Source organism: Rhineura floridana, chromosome 14, assembly GCF_030035675.1.
Source record: "Rhineura floridana isolate rRhiFlo1 chromosome 14, rRhiFlo1.hap2, whole genome shotgun sequence".
Lineage (NCBI taxonomy): Eukaryota > Metazoa > Chordata > Lepidosauria > Squamata > Rhineuridae > Rhineura > Rhineura floridana.
In genome coordinates, this window is record NC_084493.1 from 4,236,991 (window position 1) to 4,256,706 (window position 19,716).

The window sequence follows — 19,716 nt, forward strand, 5'->3', positions numbered from 1 at the left end:
AGTTTGTAGTCCAGTCCCAGCATCTTCAATGAGAGATTTTAGTATTCCTTCACTCCTACCTCCTGGTTCTTTGCTAAAGACGGAAACTCTCATCTCATCAGTTGTGCTGGGATGACTTAGCAGAACTAAGATGTCAAACCCCCGCCCCACAGTTGGTGGCACGGACAGTGGACATGTGCACTCTTAAGCTGCTTAGACTGCCTGAATTCCACATCCATTCTGGTCTCGTTGAGTGTACTACTGACAACTAGGGAGCGAATGCGTCCCTGATGGCTCAGATCATTACACCCTCTAGTGGTTACAGAACCTCACTCAGGACTGAAATGAATTCAGACTGCAGTCCTATGAAGTCATATGAGCCTAAGGGTAAAGGAGAAATTTGATTGTGTTTGCATTTTTATGAGATACTACCTAATTCACCCTTCTCAACCCAACAAACCAGCTGAATCACAGCCGTCCTTCAAAATTCACACTTTTCTGAATTTTGCAATGCAGTCCTCCAAGCAGGGCGTCCAAATGCATATAGCAGCAGGAAGTGTGCAGAAAAATGCATATATTGGTGAAAATAACATACAACCATGCATTATGTTAGGGGAAACTGCTTGCACCAATGTGTATACTAGTGTTTATACGTTAAAATGCATACAAAGATGTCTGTTAATTTTGCATGACTTGCAGCAGGTCACTACAGTCTTGAATGAATGTCTTTCCTTGTCTTGCTATCTAACATCCTTTTTACCCATAATTCCCTTTCTTTGGGACTTTGTGCATGCAAAGGTTTGGGAAATACAGATTAAGTAGGTTTGCACTGAAGTGCAAACCAACAAATTGCTACCCTATCCTTCCTCATGGACCAACATGGCTATCTCTGATTTTTGCATTTCATTTTGTTTGGAATGCCTCTGCTTCCTTTTTAAAAAACCCAACTCCTTCTCTCTCTCTCTCTCCCCCCCCCCAGGATTGATTGTCTACCTGGGCATGATGTCAGGGGCTGTTACATGGGGTGGCCTGGCAGACAAACTGGGCCGGAAGAAATGCCTCATCCTGTCTCTCTCCATCAATGCATCCTTTGCGTTCCTGTCCTCATTTGTACAGGGATATGGATTCTTCCTCTTCTGCCGCCTTATCTCTGGTTTTGGGTAAGTGGAGCAGAGCTCACCTTGGGACAGGGCCAGCTTGCACTGATCAACGGGGAGGGAGGGCATCCAGTAGGGGGTAGGAGTGGTTAATCAGAGCTGGCCCCAGACATTTTGCTGCCTGAGGCAAAGGACAAGATGGCACCTCTCTAGCCCACTCCATGGTTCTGGGATGTTGGAGGATTTTGCCTGTATGTGATTGAATCCCACCCACAAAATATCGACAGCCTGGAAGTTCACATTTTGAGTTTGTGGGGGTGTTTATTCTTTCTGCCTCTTCTTTTTTCCCCCTTCCTCAGCATTGGAGGGTCCCTTCCTATTGTCTTTGCCTATTTCTCCGAATTCCTGTCTCGGGAGAAGAGAGGAGAGCACCTCAGCTGGCTTTGCATGTTCTGGATGATTGGCGCCCTCTACGCCTCCATCATGGCCTGGAGCATCATTCCACATTACGGTAACCACTTCTGGATTCAGACGGCACCTCTCCCTGTATCCATGTGCAGCATTCAGACAGAGGAGTTGCTGGGTCATTGTTTCAACAATCATGCTCTCTTAAGCCTGATAGGACTGGGCTAGGCAAGGCAAAGATCTAGCAGATCAGGAGCAGAGTGCAGGGAGCTTACAGGTTTTTTTTGGCAGAGACCACAACTGCACCTTACATTTAAAGCAGCGTTAATACCACTTTGGCAGACGTGGCTCACCCAAAGCTGGGAACTGTAGTTTGTTGAGGGTGCTGAAAATGGTTAAGAGACCCCAAAACACAAATAATTGGGTGTTAGAACAAATTAAACCAGAGGCACATATCTATTCCTAGCCCATGTTACTTCTGCATTGTTTTTACCCACAATTCCATTCCGGTTTTGCATTAATCTGAATTTTAAAAAACAAATTCCTCTCAACATGCGTGTTTAAATATATGTTTCAGTACATTTTTATATCTCTCGAGCATTCCTGCTGAAACACCTACACTTAAGTGGCCAAAACCAGTGCCATTGCAGTGGGGGAAGGGCAAAATCCGGCAGACAAGTGTTTAGTCTGAGAGGTACGGATCAGGTCCTTTTGTACAGGAATTCACAAAGGTCGTATTCCTTGAATTTGTAAACGTGGAATTCCTGGATAGATAGCGAAGTTCTGATTCACGCATTAGTCCAAGAGGTGCTAATCAAGTCATGTGTTACAGGAATTCACAAAGGTCAAATTCCTCAAATTTACAGTTTTCAAAGGTTGAATTCCTAGATAGCTTAGTTCTGATTTGCACATTAGTATTAGAGTTGCAGATCGGGACAACTGGTACAGGAATCCACAAAGGTCAGATTCACGCATGAAGTGCAAATTGTTGTAAACCGCCCAGAGAGCTTCGGCTATGGGGTGGTATATAAATGTAATAAATAAGAAGAATAATACATCACGTCATTTGGTAAAGGAATTTGCAGAGGTCAAATTCTCAATTCGCAAAGGTCGAATTCCTGGATAGCTGAGTTCTGATATGCGCGTTAGTCCAAGAGCTGCGGATCAGGACATTTGGTATTTGCATCCCTTGAGCATTCCTACCAAGCAATTTTCCCTGCCTGGAACCTTCTGCGCATCAAGCACATCCTCTCCCTCTCAGCTACATTCCCCCTTTTTTTTACTTATAGGATGGGGCTTCAGTATGGGGTCCAACTACCACTTTCACAGCTGGAGGGTGTTCGTGGTTGTCTGCTCTCTGCCCTGCATAGCATCGCTTGTGGCCCTAAAGTTTATGCCGGAAAGCCCACGTTTTTTGCTGGAGGTAAGAACTTGTGTCTGAAAAGTGGACCTTTAAGCACCTGCTTTTGCATCACACAGATTCATCTAAAAGGTGTGACATAAGGAGAAAAGCTGAAGGAGCTGCATTTGCTTAACTTAGGCTATAACACTAAGCCCATTTACCAGGGGGCAGCACTTAGTCATGCAATTGCATTTTTGAAACATAGGGGCTAGAAACTTGATTTGGAAAATGGAGAGATTCTCAGGATGCTGAATTTTGTGGCTAAGATGAGAATGAGGACCACTTCTCATCCTACGTAGTATAAAACAGGGAACACTTTGCCCACCATCACGCTATCTCCCTGCTTACTATGTGTTTGTGTGTGGCTGACGCTGAAGGTCAGCAAGAAGGTGGTGACTCTGCTGGCCACTATGTTATGAAGTCACATGACCAATGTTGTTCTGTAGGGGTGCCTGTGCCAGTAGTGGGTGAGGCCAGAGGCAAAAGTGGGCGGAGCAATGGATGCAAATATTACCTTTCTATGATTGGCTCGTTTCTTCCACACTCACACACTCCTCTCCAGGCAATCAGAGTTCAAGCGACATTCTAGCCAGGCAGAGCTGGGAATCAGAGCCAGTGAAGGGTGCAACCTGGGAAGAAGGCATGTGGCCCCTGGAGAGTTCCAAGGGCCAGACAGAGAGGCCTGGAGGGCCTCATTCAGCCTCTGGTCCGGAAGGTCCCCATCCCCATCATGTACAGGTCAACTGTGGTGGCTGTTGGCTCTATGTCAGTAGAATCCTTGGACAGCTCCTTGAAAGTTTGGACTAAATCGTGGAGCGGATCCCACTGTTCCACTGGCATGGAGCTATCAGGTGCCACCGCAGGTCGACACTGCCAGAGTCGAGAAGTTCCTCCCACATGGCTTCCAGTTTAGAGGCATAGTATAATTGAGGGGGAGTAACATGACTTGAGCTATCATCAAAGCAGTTTCTGAATGATGTGTTATTTCTGACATCCTTTGCTTTGGCCTTTCCAGGTTGGCAAGCACGACGAAGCCTGGATGATCCTCAAGCAAGTCCACGATACCAACATGAGAGCCAAAGGGCAGCCAGAGAGAGTGTTTACAGTAAGCAGGGTGACTTTATAGCAATGCTTTCAGTTTTCAGTTGTGCTGGAAACTGCAGGAGGGGAGAGTGCACTTTGCACTCAGCTCCTGCTTGCGGGCTTCCCGTAACAGGCATCTGGTTGGCCACTACAGCAGGCACATGTATTCTACAGCAGGCACATGCAGTCTCCCACCTAAATTTAAACCAAAGCTGTCCCTGACCACATCCACACCAGACCTTTATTTCACTTTAGATAGTCATAGCTTCCCCCAAAGAATCTTGGGAAGTGTCATTTGTGAAGGGTGCTGAAGGGTGCTAGGAGACACCCCATTCCTCTCACAGAGCTGCAATCCCCAGAAGAGGGGCTGATTGTTCAACCCCTCTGGCCACTGGAGCTCTGTCAGGGAAATAGGAGCCTCCTCTCAGCACCCCTCACAAACTACATTTCCCAGGATTCTTTGGGGGAAGCCATGACTGTCTAAAATGAAATAAAGGTCTGGTGTGGGTGTGGCCCCCTGATTAGCCAAGCCAAACAGCTGTGAGTCTGGTTTTTAGAATACTAACAGTTGGTTCCTACTGAGCATGTAAAGGTTTATCATTGACTCCAATGCTAGATTTCTTAAATTAATTAAAAATCAGCCAGAATTTTTTTTAACTTTTAAACTGCAGAAGATGAAGGTCAGGGTATGGGGCAAGGTCAGTAATAGGATTACAGGTACTCTGTGAACATAGCTGATTTTTAATTAATTTCAACAAATTATGAGAACTCTGACAGAAAAAAGTCCTACGGGGTCTGGATTTCCCCCCTCTCTTTTTACTCTTTGAACCCTCAATTCTCTCTGACTGTTTTGTGGATGGCCATGAAAGTTTAGATGGTTGTTAAGGTTTTGTTTTGAAATGAGCTTATGGGAAGCATCAGAATGGCATGGGGGGTATTTTCAATTTAACATTGCAGAATGCAAAAAATCCATGCTGGCTATTGTATATAGCCACACTCATGGCTGTATAATATAGTAGTTGACTAACACCTGCATCATGCATATTCAAGCTGTATTAGTTAATGGGGTTACTGGTGATATCAAGAGCTGAAAATCTGGGCTATTTTTTTTTCAGGTAGCCAACATAAAAACTCCAAAGCAGATAGATGAATTCATTGAAATACAGTGCTCTACAGGGACGTGGTACCAGCGGTTTTTTGTTAGAGCTACGACCACCTTCAAACAGGTACAGGAGAGTGGTGATGGTGACTTCTGAATGCACACACAACCAGCACTGTTTGATGACCTGGATCTGGCATTATATTACCCCCCCACCCCCACAATAAATAGTCCATGGTGTTGCAACCTTTCTTGACTACACTTGGGAGCAGCACTTTGACCACCCAGTTTACTAATCAATGAATATTTGGTTTTGTGTGAGGCTCTCAACTCATTAGAGATTTTAAGTTGATTAACCATCTACCTTTTCACCAAGTAATGAATGAAATGCAAATTAAGTTGCATTTTCTTAGCTTCAGTAAAGGTATCTTCCTGAGATGCTGGAATAAGCAGAAGGCAATGTGCACTGGAATGAATAAACACTACCACTTGTTCTTAAATGGAACAGCTCCCCATCTTTATTCAAATGTCTTTCATACTGGAAGTGTCTTTAATGCAAAGTACCTTTCATGTTTTATGTTTTGGCGCCCTCTTCCAACAATACACCAAAGCCTCATTGCTTCCAAAAGCAGAGAGGTGTGCCTTAATTCTGCGTGATTTAAATTGCTCCACAGATTAATCAACTAAGCTTCAGGTGCTTTGTATACTGATGGAAATGATGAAAATTTCCACTCCAGTTTTATGACATTTTTTGTTTAAGGTGAATGCTAACAGCTTTGAAATAGATCCTGCTTCATTGAATCTATCTGTATCTATCTATCTACAATTTAAAAAAAACCCACTCTGAATGAAAATCCCCAGAAGAAATTATTTGCCATTTCCACCAGTTAATGTTTTTTGCTTTTGCTTTTGGATGTGACATGGTAGTTAGAGCCTTAAGTGACTTTAGAAGTTAGGATTTTCCTGTAACTAATCCTTTGGACAATCCTTTCTTTCTTTCTTTCTTTCTTTCTTTCTTTCTTTCTTTCTTTCTTTCTTTCTTTCTTTCTTTCTTTCTTTCTTTCTTGTAGGTTTTGGACAATGTAATATATTGTTTGACCGCCCAGTACAGAATGAACACACTGTTCCTGGCAATCGTGTGGTTTACAATGGCCTTAAGGTATGTGTCTTGGAATGTCCACAAACCTGTAAATCGTAGAGTTGGAGGGGTCCTAAAAGGTCATCTAGTCCAACCCCCTGATGATGCAGAAAATCTTTTAAGTACAGCATCCCTGATAGCTGGCGATCCAGCCTCTGCTAAAACAACAATAGTAAAAAGACAGCCCACCACCTTCCAAGGCAGTCTGTTCCACAATGTATCCACAATGTGTGCTGCTCTGGGCGACTGCTGGGAGGAAGTGTGGGATATAAATAAATAAATAAATAAATAAATAAATATCCACCCAATACATAGGAAGCTGTCTTATACCAACTCCAACCATAGGTCCATTTAGTTCAATACCGTCTATACTGACTGCAACGGTTCTTCAGATTTTCAGACAGAACTCTTTTCCAGCCCTGCTTGGACATGGAAGGGATTGAACTTGGGACCTTCTGCATGCAAAGCAGGTACTCTACCACTGAGTTGCCACTCATCCCAGGTGCAGAATGTCCCAAGTTCAATCTTCAGGTAGGGCTGAGAGAAACACCTGCCTAAAACCTTGGAGAGCTGCTGCCAGTCAGTGTAGATAATATTGAGCTAGATGGATCCATGGGCTGACTTGACACAAGGCAATGTCCTAGGTTCTTGTTTGCAAAGCCTCCCTGAGACATTTAATAAATCTTAGCAAAATTGGTTTTTGCTTCTTTTGAAATTCTTTGCCTATTTCATCTGAGCACAAACATTCAATTCTCCTGGAAAGTTTTGCTTCTGGAAAAGCATGACATAGAAATAAAGAGAATCTCTCTTCCCCCACCTGAGAATTTCATCACAATCATCACCACCTATTGCACTTGAATCCCACCTTTCCTCCACGTAGCACCAGGAAACATATGAGTTTTCCCCCCTTTCCATTTTATCCTCACAATGTCATCTCAGAGTAGGGCTGGAAAAGAAAACTTGTACTGATCAGTGTGGACCAGAAGTGGACAGATTTTAGGCTTGTGAGATCTACTTTTTGATTGCATTTATATCTTACCTCCCTCCCCAAGGGCTCATTTTATTGTTACAACAACCCTGTCAGGGAGGTTAGGCTGAAAGATAGTAACTAGGCCAAGAACTTAATATGGGGATTTGAGCCCTGGTCTCCCAGGGTCATAGTCCAACACGCCAACCACTCTGGCATTATTGAAAACCTGCTGTGTTTCTGCTAGACTTTCTCAGATTTCCTGCCCAAACAGGGATCTCCATTATCAGCTTGAAATTTTGAGTTTTGATGGAACTTGGCCTCCGTACCAGATTGCCTCTAAAAACAACAGGGTAAGGAACCAGTACAGCAAGACTTGAACATTATGAACTCTTGAGAAGCATTGGGCTGTGCTCTGGCCACCAGCGAGCTCATTCTGAAACCAGGAAGGGCTTTATTGGGACCCCTACATACTTCTCCATCCCATAATTCTCTTCTTCCTCTTGCAGTTACTATGGCCTTATTGTGTGGTTCCCTGACATGATACGGTATTACCAAGAGGAAGTGTATAAATCTCGTGAGAAAACCTTTAATCGGGAAGTAGTGAAGAATATCACCTTCAACTTCACCTTGGAAAACCAAATCCACCGGAATGGGACATATTTCAATGACAAGTGAGTCCTCATCCCCCATAACAGCTCCACGTGTTTGTTCGCATCTGCAACTTCCCACCAGAGTCACTCTCTTACTGGTTGTGGCTGCGGCAGCATCTTTGAACTTCAGCACATCTTTCAGAGTTCCAGAGATTACAGAAGTTGCTTCAGGGTGGGGATCAGTGAGCTACCAAAGGAGTTGCCAGCATGTTGTCTGTGGGAGCAATGGCACTTTTGAAGTCTTCCTCTGTTGCCCTCAGAATCTCTGAAGTCAACCCTCACTCACTGCCCCCTTAGTCGCTTTTGCCTTTGACTCTGTCAATCAGTGGCTTGCAACCCCTGGAAACTTCCCGATGAGAGAATGTGGCCCTCAAACTTAAAAAGTCCTTATCTTACACAAGATAAAGAGTGACCCATCAACAAGTTGATAGCAATCACTAATGATAATATTATATTTGTTAATTCAAACATAGATCTCTGTTAAGACTTAAATGAATAAAGTCACACACACTGATAAACTCTACTTTCCTGCATCAGGTTTCAAGAAGCCATCACGTCGCGTGTCACCTTTTGACATACTGCCACCTCGTGGTTGTGTATGGAAAGGCATATCTTGGGCCAGTTCCCACATTACTTTTCCTGTCATGTCATCTTAAGACACTCAGTAGAGCTGAAACTAGGGATGGAGACATTTTTGGTTTGCATTTTAATGTCAGTCTACTAAACTTGAACTTCCCAAACCAAATATGCAAACCAAAACACAGAACTTTTTTCAAAAGTTACACTACTCTGGATTTTGCAGTGCATTTTTCCAACCAAAGAATGCATATAAAATGAGTATATTAATGAAAAGTGCATGCAAAAATGTTTATGTCTGTGAAAATAGCATACAAAAATGCATTCTATTAGGGGAAAATGCCAAACTGTATATACTAGACAAATTTGCATACAACTACTTACAAGCCATAACTGCTTAGAAGCCATTGTGGCATATAAAAGGTAAAGGTGTCCCCGCACTTGTAGTGCGAGTCGTTTCCGACTCTTAGGGTGACGTCTTGCAACGTTTACTAGGCAGACCGTATATATGGGGTGGGATTGCCAGTTCCTTCCCCGGCCTTTCTTTACCCCCCAGCGTATGCTGGGTACTCATTTTACCGACCATGGATGGATGGAAGGCTGAGTGGACCTCGACCCCTTTTACCGGAGATTCGACTTCCTCCTTCCGTTGGAATCGAACTCCGGCCGTGAGCAGAGCTTCGGCTGCGTTACCGCCGCTTACCACTCTGCGCCACGAAGGATCTATCTATCTATCTATCTATCTATCTATCTATCTATCTATCTATCTATCTATCTATCTATCTATCTATCTATCTATCTATCTATCTATCTATCTATCTAAAGGTAAAGGTGTCCCCGCACTTGTAGTGCGAGTCGTTTCCGACTCTTAGGGTGACATCTTGCGACGTTTACTAGGCAGACCGTATATATGGGGTGGGATTGCCAGTTCCTTCCCCGGCCTTTCTTTACCCCCCAGCGTATGCTGGGTACTCATTTTACCGACCACGGGTGGATGGAAGGCTGAGTGGACCTCGACCCCTTTTACCGGAGATTCGACTTCCTCCTTCCGTTGGAATCGAACTCCGGCCGTGAGCAGAGCTTCGGCTGCGTTACCGCCGCTTACCACTCTGCGCCATGAAGGATCTATCTATCTATCTATCTATCTATCTATCTATCTATCTATCTATCTATCTATCTATCTAAAGGTAAAGGTGTCCCCGCACTTGTAGTGCGAGTCGTTTCCGACTCTTAGGGTGACATCTTGCGACGTTTACTAGGCAGACCGTATATATGGGGTGGGATTGCCAGTTCCTTCCCCGGCCTTTCTTTACCCCCCAGCGTATGCTGGGTACTCATTTTACCGACCACGGGTGGATGGAAGGCTGAGTGGACCTCGACCCCTTTTACCGGAGATTCGACTTCCTCCTTCCGTTGGAATCGAACTCCGGCCGTGAGCAGAGCTTCGGCTGCGTTACCGCCGCTTACCACTCTGCGCCACGGAGGATCTTGTGGCATATAAGTCATATATAAATGAATCAATAATAGTAATAATAACACAAAAATGCAGAAATGCTCATAATAATAGTGACAGTAATAGTTACTGTAATAGTAATACTTTTCTATCTTGGCTATATTCAGTGGTCTCAGTTGCCCATCTTAAGTTGTGTGTGGCTGTTAAAAGTTTGGGGATAGAAGCTTGTTTCAAATGGATGACGACAGAGAATTTTTTCCTGTACTTCAGGTTCATCAAAATGAAGTTGAGAGATGTGACTTTTGAGGACTCTGTATTTGAAGAATGCTACTTCGAAGACGTGACGTCAAGTGAGACCTTCTTCAAGGACTGCACCATTATAAAAACCACCTTCTATAACACAGGTAACCTGGAAAAGAGTGTGTGTGTGTGTGTGTGTGTGGCCAGAGCACATCTGCAGTGTGTGTGTGTGTTGTCATTTGTGAAAAAACAGGAAATCATAAAGATTTTGGTCTGGTCTGTTTTTGCAGTACATAATAATACATATACCAGTGGCCCCTGTTTATCAGGGATGGGCCCAGTTTTGGGATACCTGGTCTTTTCAGGAATATTTTCTGGATGTGTTAGTAAGAGTTACTAGGCTTTCTGTTCTTCACATTTTAGACCCTTCAATTGGTCTCTAGAAGTTAGATGTGTGTGCGTATATGTTGCACAGGGGAACTATGGCTAATTGGCTATCGATGGCTACTAACCCCGATGGATATGCTCTGCCTCCATTTTCAGAGGCAGAATGCTTCCGAATACTAGTTTCTGGAAATCACAGTAGGGGAGAGTGCTGTTGAAATCAGGTCCTGCTTGTGGGCTTCCTGTAGGTATCTGGCTGGCCACTGTAAGGACGGGATGCTGGACTAGATGGGTCTCTGGCCTGATCCGGCCCAATTCCCATCACAGAGCTACAATTCCCAGAGTTCTCTGGGAAGAGGGACTGACTGTTAAACCATTCTGGCAATTGTAGCTATATGAGGGGTATCAGGGACTCCTAACAGCACCCTTCACAAACTACCACTTCCCAGGATGCTTTGGGAGAAGCCCAGACTGTTGAAAGTGGAAGAGTAGACGAATAAATGTCTGGTGTGGATGTGGCCTGGTACGGATCCACATTAAGCTTGCCATGTATATCTACCAAAGGGAATCCATGCCCATGACATCCATCCACTGTCTCTTTCCCCCTCAGACCTCTACAAGCATAAATTCATTGACTGCAAGTTTTTAAATGTTTCCTTTGTGGAGCAGAAGCAGGGTTGCCACCTGGATTTTGAGCGAGACAACGATTTCCTAATTTACCTCGTCAGCTTCCTAGGCAGCCTGTCAGTCTTGCCGGGCAACATCGTCTCAGCATTGTTGATGGACAAAATAGGCAGGATCAAGATGATTGGTGAGTGAGGAGGGGTGACATATTCATGTTGGAGTGGTCAAAGCAGGTCCACCAATGTGGTGTGTTGGGGATGTAAAAAGGCATCGTTTTCTGCCCCATCTTCTATTCACACATGCAGCACTGTTTCCGTCCTGCTGCAGTTTGTTTTCTATCACAAACTACATTACTCATTATGCTGTCTGCTGTGGCAAAATTTTATAACATGTAATTTATGTAATTAATTAAGTAAATTATATTGCCATTACATTGTCCCACCCCATTCATTTCAATGCAAAGGAAACACAATGCAAATGGGGGGGGGGAGGTAAACAAATTTGTTGGAAGAGGGGCAAGAGCAACTCCTGTTGGAGTTCTTTTGTGTGTATTCCAGAAGGAAGATAGAGTGAGGGTTCTCCAGCTGGCTAGGCTTGCCTACCTTTACCTGTGCTCTTCTCTGCCTAACTTCCTTCAGCTGTAAACTGATATGCTCAGGGAAGCTGACCTGCCCCTCCTTCCTTTGTCTTCTTCCACTCTCAGAGGAGAGAGGAGACATCTTTGTCTTTGCTCTCTCTCTCCTGAGCCATGAGGGCAATACCCACGTTTGGCATCGCGCCTCCAACTTAGTTAGCTAGAACCAGGCATGCCTTTCCTATCTACTGTGTATTTCTATAAATAAAGTAGCTTTTCTTATTTTACTAAGTCTTAAGACTCAGTGATCTAAATGCAGGGTAAAAGCCTGCTTCTAAGTTAAATATGCACACTGGCACACGCAGCTCAGACCGCTGAGGATCTCTGCATATATATACATATTTCCACAACAAAATTAAACATAACCAATCAAATGTTTCAGAAAGCAACAACAACAGGAAATACCAATTGTATTGGCTGGATTGATTCATGTTTCGGACATGGGAGTAAGTGAGCATTAGCCGTTTCTGCTTCCATTTCCATTTTTCTCGAAATTCTCTAACATCCCTAGTGGTGTGGTGTGATTTGTAGTCTGTAGTCTGTCCTCCAATTTCTCAAAAGCCTGGGGAGGCTACAGAGTGCAGAGCAGTGGTAAGATCATTTATTATTATTATTATTATTATTATTTAGATTTAGATTTAGATTTAGATTTATATCCCTCCCTTTCTCCCAGTAGGAGCCTTTCATTTGTAGAATGAAAGACAGGGCACTCGAAGTGCATCCTTGGCCACCTCAAAAGTAGGCTGGGCAGGCTAAGTCCTTCCAAGAGTAGACCCACTAAAATTAATAAGCCAAAGTTAGGCATGTCTGTTAACTTCAGTGGGTCTTCTCTGACTAGGGCTACATTGGATACAACCCAGTGTGCCAAAAACTCTGCACCCATGACAATTTCGCTGAGAATTTCTCCCTTTTGATAATGTTCAAATACAATTTATTTTCTCATTTGCTGATGGAGAACAGTTAAAAAAAAAGGACAATAGTTTTGATACGTGGTCCCAACACGCAGAACTAGCACATGGAGCAGCCTACAGGACTATACCACTTCAGAATTCTAATGGGGGCATTACATCGTTGAATGGGCCCCCACTTTTTTTTTTTAAAACACAGTCCCAAACTCCTGGCATGTGGGCATGAAGCATTTGAGGGCTCAGCTAAAAACCCTACTCCCTGACATGATAATCTTCCACTTACTAAGCGTTCTCATTCATGGACGAGCATCCTGTTCCAAATGTGCATCACCTCTCTTGTGCTTTGAAGTGGTACACTCCGGACGGAGCCGTGCCAAGCGTTGCTTGTGCACATTTGAACTCGTCTTACCTTCCCCTCCATTCCTTCTCGCTCTCGCAGGGGGTTCCATGCTGGTTTCTGCCGTGTGCTGCTTCTTCCTTTTCTTCGGCAACAGTGAGTCGGCCATGATTGGCTGGCAGTGCCTGTTTTGTGGTGCCAGCATTGCCGCCTGGAATGCCCTGGATGTGATCACCGTGGAGCTCTACCCCACACATAAAAGGTGACTTGTCCCAATGGACCTCCCCGGGGTGAGGATGGGGTGGAAACTTATGTTTGGAAGGTTCCAGCGGCTCAAGCTTTTTTGGCTTGTCCAGAATAACAAAAAAGTGTGGAAGTCTAGACGTCTTGGCACTGGTGTAATGGAGCAGAAAGAGGTTGGGATGAAGCCATTCAGGGCAACAGCGTCATCTTCTGGGGTGCTATTTGCCAATCTTCTGCACGTTAAATAAAATAAGCTTTTTCTCCCCTCGGTGAATAGAATTTATTGAGTTAGGCCACATCTGCAGCATACACGTAAAGCACAATGATGCCACTTTAACAGTCATGGCTTCCCCCAAAGAATCCTGGGAGCTGTTGTTTGTTAAGGGCACTGAGAGTTGTTATTAGGAGACCCCTGTTCCCCTCACAGAGCTGCAATTCCCAGAGTGATTTAACAACCAAGCCCTCTTTCCAGGGAACAATCCCATTTAATCATTAAAACACAAGCATCCATAATCAAAATATGCAATCAAACAATTCCATTGAAATAAGGCAGGAATTAAAACAGGGGACTGAGGTTAAGAGACCAAGGGAATGCCCGTGTAAACAGGTGCATCTTCAAAAGCCGGCAAAATGCCAACATGGATGGGGCCTCTCGTATTTCACCAGTCAACCAAAGTGCCACAAAGCAGTAAGCAAGCTTTTGAGTCCTCCAGAACTCTTCATCGGGCTGGACGTTAAGAAAAGTGGGAGGGGGGAGGTGAGAAAAAAGCTGGTGTGGTATTGAAGCTGTCACATCTGCATTGATCAAAAGTTCATTTCTGAAGCATAGCACATAGTTAAACTCTGGAATTTGTGTCCTCAAAAAGTGGTGATGGCTGTCCTTCGAAATGTGCACTTCTCAGAGTTTTGCAATGCAGTTCTCCAGCCAAGCAATATCTGCAAAAATGCAGAAACTAGGGTCAAGTGTGCATAGAAACGTTATAGAAATATTAGTGAAAATAACATACACAAATGCATTCCACTAGGGAAATTTGCTTTGCAAAAATGTGCATATTACACAAAATGGCATACAAAAACCTGCAAATTACAAGACATTTGCACTAAAAGCTTGCACTGCTGAATTTTCATGAGGACTATTTAAAAAAAATTCACAAACTGGAGAACTGAATTTAAAAAACATGAAAAACAGAGAAACCAAAATGGACACATCCTTACCACCAATTTGGATGGCTTTTAAGAAGATTAGACAAATTCATGGAGGAAGGGAAGGCCATCGATGGCTACTAGCCCAATAGCTTTGTTCTACTTTCCACTGTCAGAGGCAGTATTCCTCTGAATATCAGTTGTTGCGGGCTTCTCATAGGCATCTGGTTGGCCTATGAGAACAGGATGTTGGACTAGATGGCCCATTGGCCTGATCCAGCAGCCAGGCTCTTCTTATATGGCTTTGGGGCCATATCTATGGGGATTGTTATAAAGAGCACCTGCACTTCCCCATGTTCCACTGGGCCTTGGGCCTTTCGGCTTTGACACTTTCCTCACTTTCTCTTCCTTTTTCACAGAGCCACAGCCTTTGGCATCCTCAACGGGCTTTGCAAATTTGGGGCCATCTTGGGGAACTCCATATTTGCTTCCTTTGTCGGGATAACTAAAGTGGTCCCCATCCTCCTGGCTTCCTCCGCTCTGGTTGGGGGAGGCCTCCTGGCCTTGAGGCTGCCGGAGACGCGTGACCAAGTCCTGATGTGAGCCGCCTGAGGGAGCAGCAAAATGTCAACAGACAGCGACGAGCCACGTTTAGAAGAAAATCAAAATGTCCACCAATATTTCTCTGCCAATTCCTCAGCTCTGAGGAGGGAGGGGGAGGAAGAGGCACCCCAGTGAGAAAATGTTAAACCCTTAGTTTCTAGGACTGTTGTGCTGTGGTCACTTGGCTAGGAACACACACATACACACACGCTTTGCCCATTGCTTGAAAGCTATCAGTTGTTAAGGGGTCACACCCCACCATTCCTCGGAAAGTGTGTGAACTTCTCAGACACTACCAATAATAGCAGCCTTCCACTTGTGCTTGTATGTACTGGGATGCAAGTTGTAAAGACTGGTGCAGGGAAGTGAGCCCTTGAGCTCACTTGAATGGCTTGATATCCACATTTCTATAGCTGTCCAAGCAATTAGCAGGATAATAATAATACTCCATTTTTTTTTAAAAAAAGGCAGCTGAACTTCAAGAGAGTTCACAAGCCAGCTGGTTTATTGAGAGGGAAGGCTACCCTTTGGGGAAGTCACCAGCCGCCAGCTAGACATTTGCCGGACGATGCCCTCATATTTTGAGAACTTAAACTGACACTCCCAACCTTGTCTGCCCTGTTTTCAGAAGGAAAGCTGCTGATCCTCTCTTATAGATCAGACTTCCAAGTTGTCTAAAATCACAACCACCACCTTTCTCTCTCTTATAGATGTGCAAGAGACCTTGTGGGAATTTCTGGTCTGTATTTGTTTATATATATATACACACACACATACAGATATATATGTCCACACATGTTCACTTTCATTTTCACCAAGTTAGAAATGTCCCAACTACTCACAAGAATTAACTGCAACAATTTGAACAGGACCTGGGGAAAGAGGGATGCTAATGTAAGTTTCACCCACCTATCAGTATTTCAGATGCAATGGTTTGGGGGCATTTCTATAGTAAGTAAGAGGGCATATGTTGTTTTGATCTATCTAGTGTCATTCAAGTTTTGTTCCTTGAGCGTTTAATTATTCCTGAAACCAAATATGTACATAACCTGCAGTGTAAACAGAGTTGGGGGAGTGGATATTTGTTCAAGTATAAAATATGTTAACTGCAGGAATGTACCAGTATTATAGCCATATTAACAAATTAAAATGTCTGAGTTACTTATTTATATATAGACTTTCAACTTACTGGAGCACTGTAAAAGCACAGTTTGGGGAGTAGCCATTTAAGCTGTTTTTTGAAGAATTGCACTCAACAATCAGTTGTATGGTATAGACTGAATCTGCATGTTCAGCCAAGGAGAAAGGTTGTTTTCATGTTCTGCAGGGACAACAACAACAACTTCAGCTTTCAGAAGTTGTTGGTTTTTTTCAAGACGCAGCTCAGATTGTCTCATAAACAATCCAAGCTTGGCTGCAATTATGGGAGGCGAGAAGCTTATGGCAAAAGCACCATCACTGGCAGCTGGGAGGTAGCACAAAGGATGCTGAGCTCTGCTTTGGCCTGTTGATGAGGCCATGAGGACTCCAAGGATGAAGATACAGAAGACGTGATGCACTTTGATGCTTTTACAAAACAACCATTTGAAGTTGGACCCAAAGACTCTCCTTTAAATGCTTCCCTTATAGACTGATTCATCTCAAATTGGTGGAGGGTTAGCTGCTAATCATTTGAGATTATTCCTTGCTTTTGTTTTTTGTTTTTTTAAAAAATAATAATCAGGAAAAATGAGCCATCTTCAGAGAACCGCCGTACAAACCTGCCTCTTATACCATAATAACTCTTAGGGCAGAGGACCAAGTTGAAAATCAGCTGATTTATGAATATTCTCAAATTGCATGGACTGCACTCTTTGTCTTCTTCATTCTCCTCAATGAGCTTTAAAGACCTGGCTGCTTCCTTCCTGACATTAAAAAAATGAAAGAAGAAGAAGCCATATTGTCTTGTCCAGTCTTAGCGAAAAGTGGCCAGGGCTGGTTCCAAATCCAGTCCTGCATTTCTCTGTTTTCCGCCACTAATCTTGTGCTGCATCTGTATGGACGCCTTCATACCAATCAGCAGTTTGTGCTGATAACTTCTTCCTCATAGCGGTGGAAACCGGGGCTATAGCATAATCTGTACAGAACAAATATATTCAATAGATGTTGTCAGCATCCAGAAACCTCCATTTTAAAATTATTATTATTTGGCAAGGGAGGAGGGAGGATCAATTGTCATGGAGAAGCTGTTTTGTAAGCCTTTCTCCACTTTGAGATCCATGTCATGCAATGAAATTGCAATAAATGTAAACCCAACGTGGTCTTTGAAGGTTACCATGAACTGTAGATTGCCTAAGGTGAATTCACAAGTACTCTGGTCTCCGGCTACCTTCTTCCTGAGCTGGAACAGGTTTGTGTTCCCTTCTGCCTGTGTATACTATAACATGGGGTGCAGAGCCTTGGTTTGTGCCATTCCCCTCTCAAAATAAAAGGGAGGGGTGAGGATGGTGCAAAATGGTCCTGTTGCAGGGAATATAGAGATCAACTCTGTGAAGCATTTTGAATACTTAAAATATCCTCTACAAATTCCATGTACTTCCCCCCCTTACAATATCTTAAAGTTTTTATTATATTCCTATTACTATACCCAGATATAGACCCTATCTGCACCATACATTTAAAGCACTCTTATCCCACTTTAAACAGTCACGACTTCCCCCACAAGGATCCTGGAAACTATAGTTTGTTAAGAGTCCTGAGAGTTGTTAGGAGACCCCTATTCCCCCCACAGAGCTATAATTCCCGGAGTGGTTTATCAGTTATAGCCTCTACCCAGAGAACTACAATTCTCAATAGCCAAAAGGGTGTTCTGTCTATCTCCCAAATCCTGTTTAGCCAAAAACTATGTTCACTCAAAAAAGCCTTTGGTATCTTATCTTACTGCTACTACCATGTCAAGATAACCAAGTTTCAAAAACCTGAGAACCAGCTCTCATAAGACACATATCGGCTGCCAACTTACCAGGGTGAAAACCAACCCTGCAAGGTAGAATGCTCCCACCACTCCTTCTCTCCACCTTCTTTGGATTCTAAAGAAGCATGAGCTAAACACCAGGCTCTCTATGATTGGTAGCCCCAGGCAAACAGGTTACTCAGTAGCAGTTAGCCAAAGAGACCAGGGGCTCATTTACATAAGAGTATTTCATCATAGGAAATATACTTCTTTTACCTTTGCTTTTCATTTGTATCATCCACAGTTCACTGCCCATCGGTTTATCCCATTCACACCAACAGGCATTCCTCCAGGGAGGATTAGTCTCGCTTTTTCCTTGTGGCCCCACCCTCTAATTATACATTTCCACTCCCTCTGATCGTTTGGTGACCAAGCATGCTCAGTTTGTTCTACCAGCCACAGTAGGTTCCTTAAAAAAAAAAAAAAACATCCGGAAGTGCAAATATCTGTGTTTTCCCTGGAAGGATACAGCTGAAATACAAATCTTTGTTTGAGCAGTGTTGTGCTTTGTGCACAAGTTAGGGGGAAAAGAAAATAAAGGCACCTTTTGCAGCAACATAAAAAAGGCCAGCAGAATGGAGGAGAGTAACTGGAAGTTGCTTGTCAGCCTACAGAAAATAAAAGAAGGGAGGAAGAGGGAGTGGGCGGGGAGAGGGGAACGAATGACACACCCACCTAAATGCATCACAGCAGAGCATCTGCAAGCATTAGCGAAAGGGAGTGAAGACTTTTTTCCTTCCCTTTTCATATTATCAGTGGATTGGGTTAGTATGTACAGGGGGAACACTGTGAGGTAGCTTCTGTTTGCCGGTAATGTTATGTGAACCATGCAAATTTAAAGGAGATGTGAGTAGCAAGAAACACATAGTAAGTTACCACATAGATGAGCCCCAGGATGCTGGATTTAGTACCAAGGCTTACCTGAAAGAACAGACACCAGTAAATGTGAAGCAGTTTTATTAAAAATACAATGAAGTAAAAATAGCAGCATAAAAGAGCTCATAAAAGTTATAGGTATAAATCACCACTGAGAATTCTAAAACAAGATAAAATGAACGAGATTGACTATTCCTAACTTCAGCATATCCCAGCAGAATTTAGGAACACTGGCCCCACCAGAAAAAGAATACGTCACCCAAGATGTCATCATTGGGGAAAATATGGAGGGCCCAGACCAGAGAAGGAGCTGTCCCTTATAGGAAAAAGCATAGCCAACTACTGTAAGGCCTAATGGACAATCAACACGTTCCTTGGATGGAACTTTCCAGGTCCTTGGCGGACATGCTTTCTCACAGCTAAATGGAGCTTGTGACCTTGAGCACCACTCTCATCAGATGAGCCAGACAGCTTCAGTCATGAGATCATGTCTGTACTGATGAGAACAGGCTTCACCCCAGCAACAAGATCTTACCCACAATGCTACAGGGCAGAACCATGTTTTTTTAGGCCAAAGAAACAGGATTTCTTGACAGCAGTCACCTAATGGAAAGTCCCAAGGGCAAGAGAGAGAGGAGAGGAGACAGACAAACAGACACCTGGAGGGCCGCTCCAGGCCTGAAACCTGATTTTAGCTGGGAGGAAAAACACGCTAGTGTGGGGGCCAAATGCAGCTCTGTGGGGAGGAAGTTCTATAACTGAGGGGGTTCCACTGAGAACACCCTGCCAACGGGGGGCTGCATCCATTGGTAGGACCATGAGCAGAGCCTCTCTTGGAGACCTTAAAGGCCGAGTTGGCTGGTAGTAGAGAAGGTTCTCC

At 43.8% G+C, this 19,716-nt stretch overlaps 1 protein-coding gene and 1 long non-coding RNA gene across 3 annotated transcripts in view; one reads left to right on the forward strand and one right to left on the reverse strand.

Moving 5' to 3' along the window:
- SV2B (synaptic vesicle glycoprotein 2B) overlaps window positions 1–16,118 on the forward strand; it is a 49,603-nt gene extending 33,485 nt beyond the window's left edge. For both annotated transcript variants that reach the window (XM_061595483.1, XM_061595484.1), the window contains 11 exons: window positions 959–1,139; window positions 1,436–1,587; window positions 2,771–2,904; window positions 3,899–3,988; window positions 5,082–5,192; window positions 6,136–6,224; window positions 7,680–7,844; window positions 10,123–10,256; window positions 11,087–11,287; window positions 13,082–13,241; window positions 14,785–16,118. In XM_061595483.1, the coding sequence (XP_061451467.1) occupies window positions 959–1,139; window positions 1,436–1,587; window positions 2,771–2,904; window positions 3,899–3,988; window positions 5,082–5,192; window positions 6,136–6,224; window positions 7,680–7,844; window positions 10,123–10,256; window positions 11,087–11,287; window positions 13,082–13,241; window positions 14,785–14,968 (1,601 nt within the window). In that variant the 3' untranslated portion in view covers window positions 14,969–16,118. The remainder of the gene's footprint in view (window positions 1–958; window positions 1,140–1,435; window positions 1,588–2,770; window positions 2,905–3,898; window positions 3,989–5,081; window positions 5,193–6,135; window positions 6,225–7,679; window positions 7,845–10,122; window positions 10,257–11,086; window positions 11,288–13,081; window positions 13,242–14,784) is intronic.
- On the reverse strand, window positions 13,688–18,263 carry LOC133369828 (uncharacterized). The gene is made up of 2 exons (XR_009758998.1): window positions 18,177–18,263; window positions 13,688–14,158 (listed from the first exon to the last, which is right to left on the reverse strand). It is a non-coding gene; the product is annotated as an uncharacterized LOC133369828 (long non-coding RNA).
- Window positions 18,264–19,716: the final 1,453 nt, after the last annotated feature.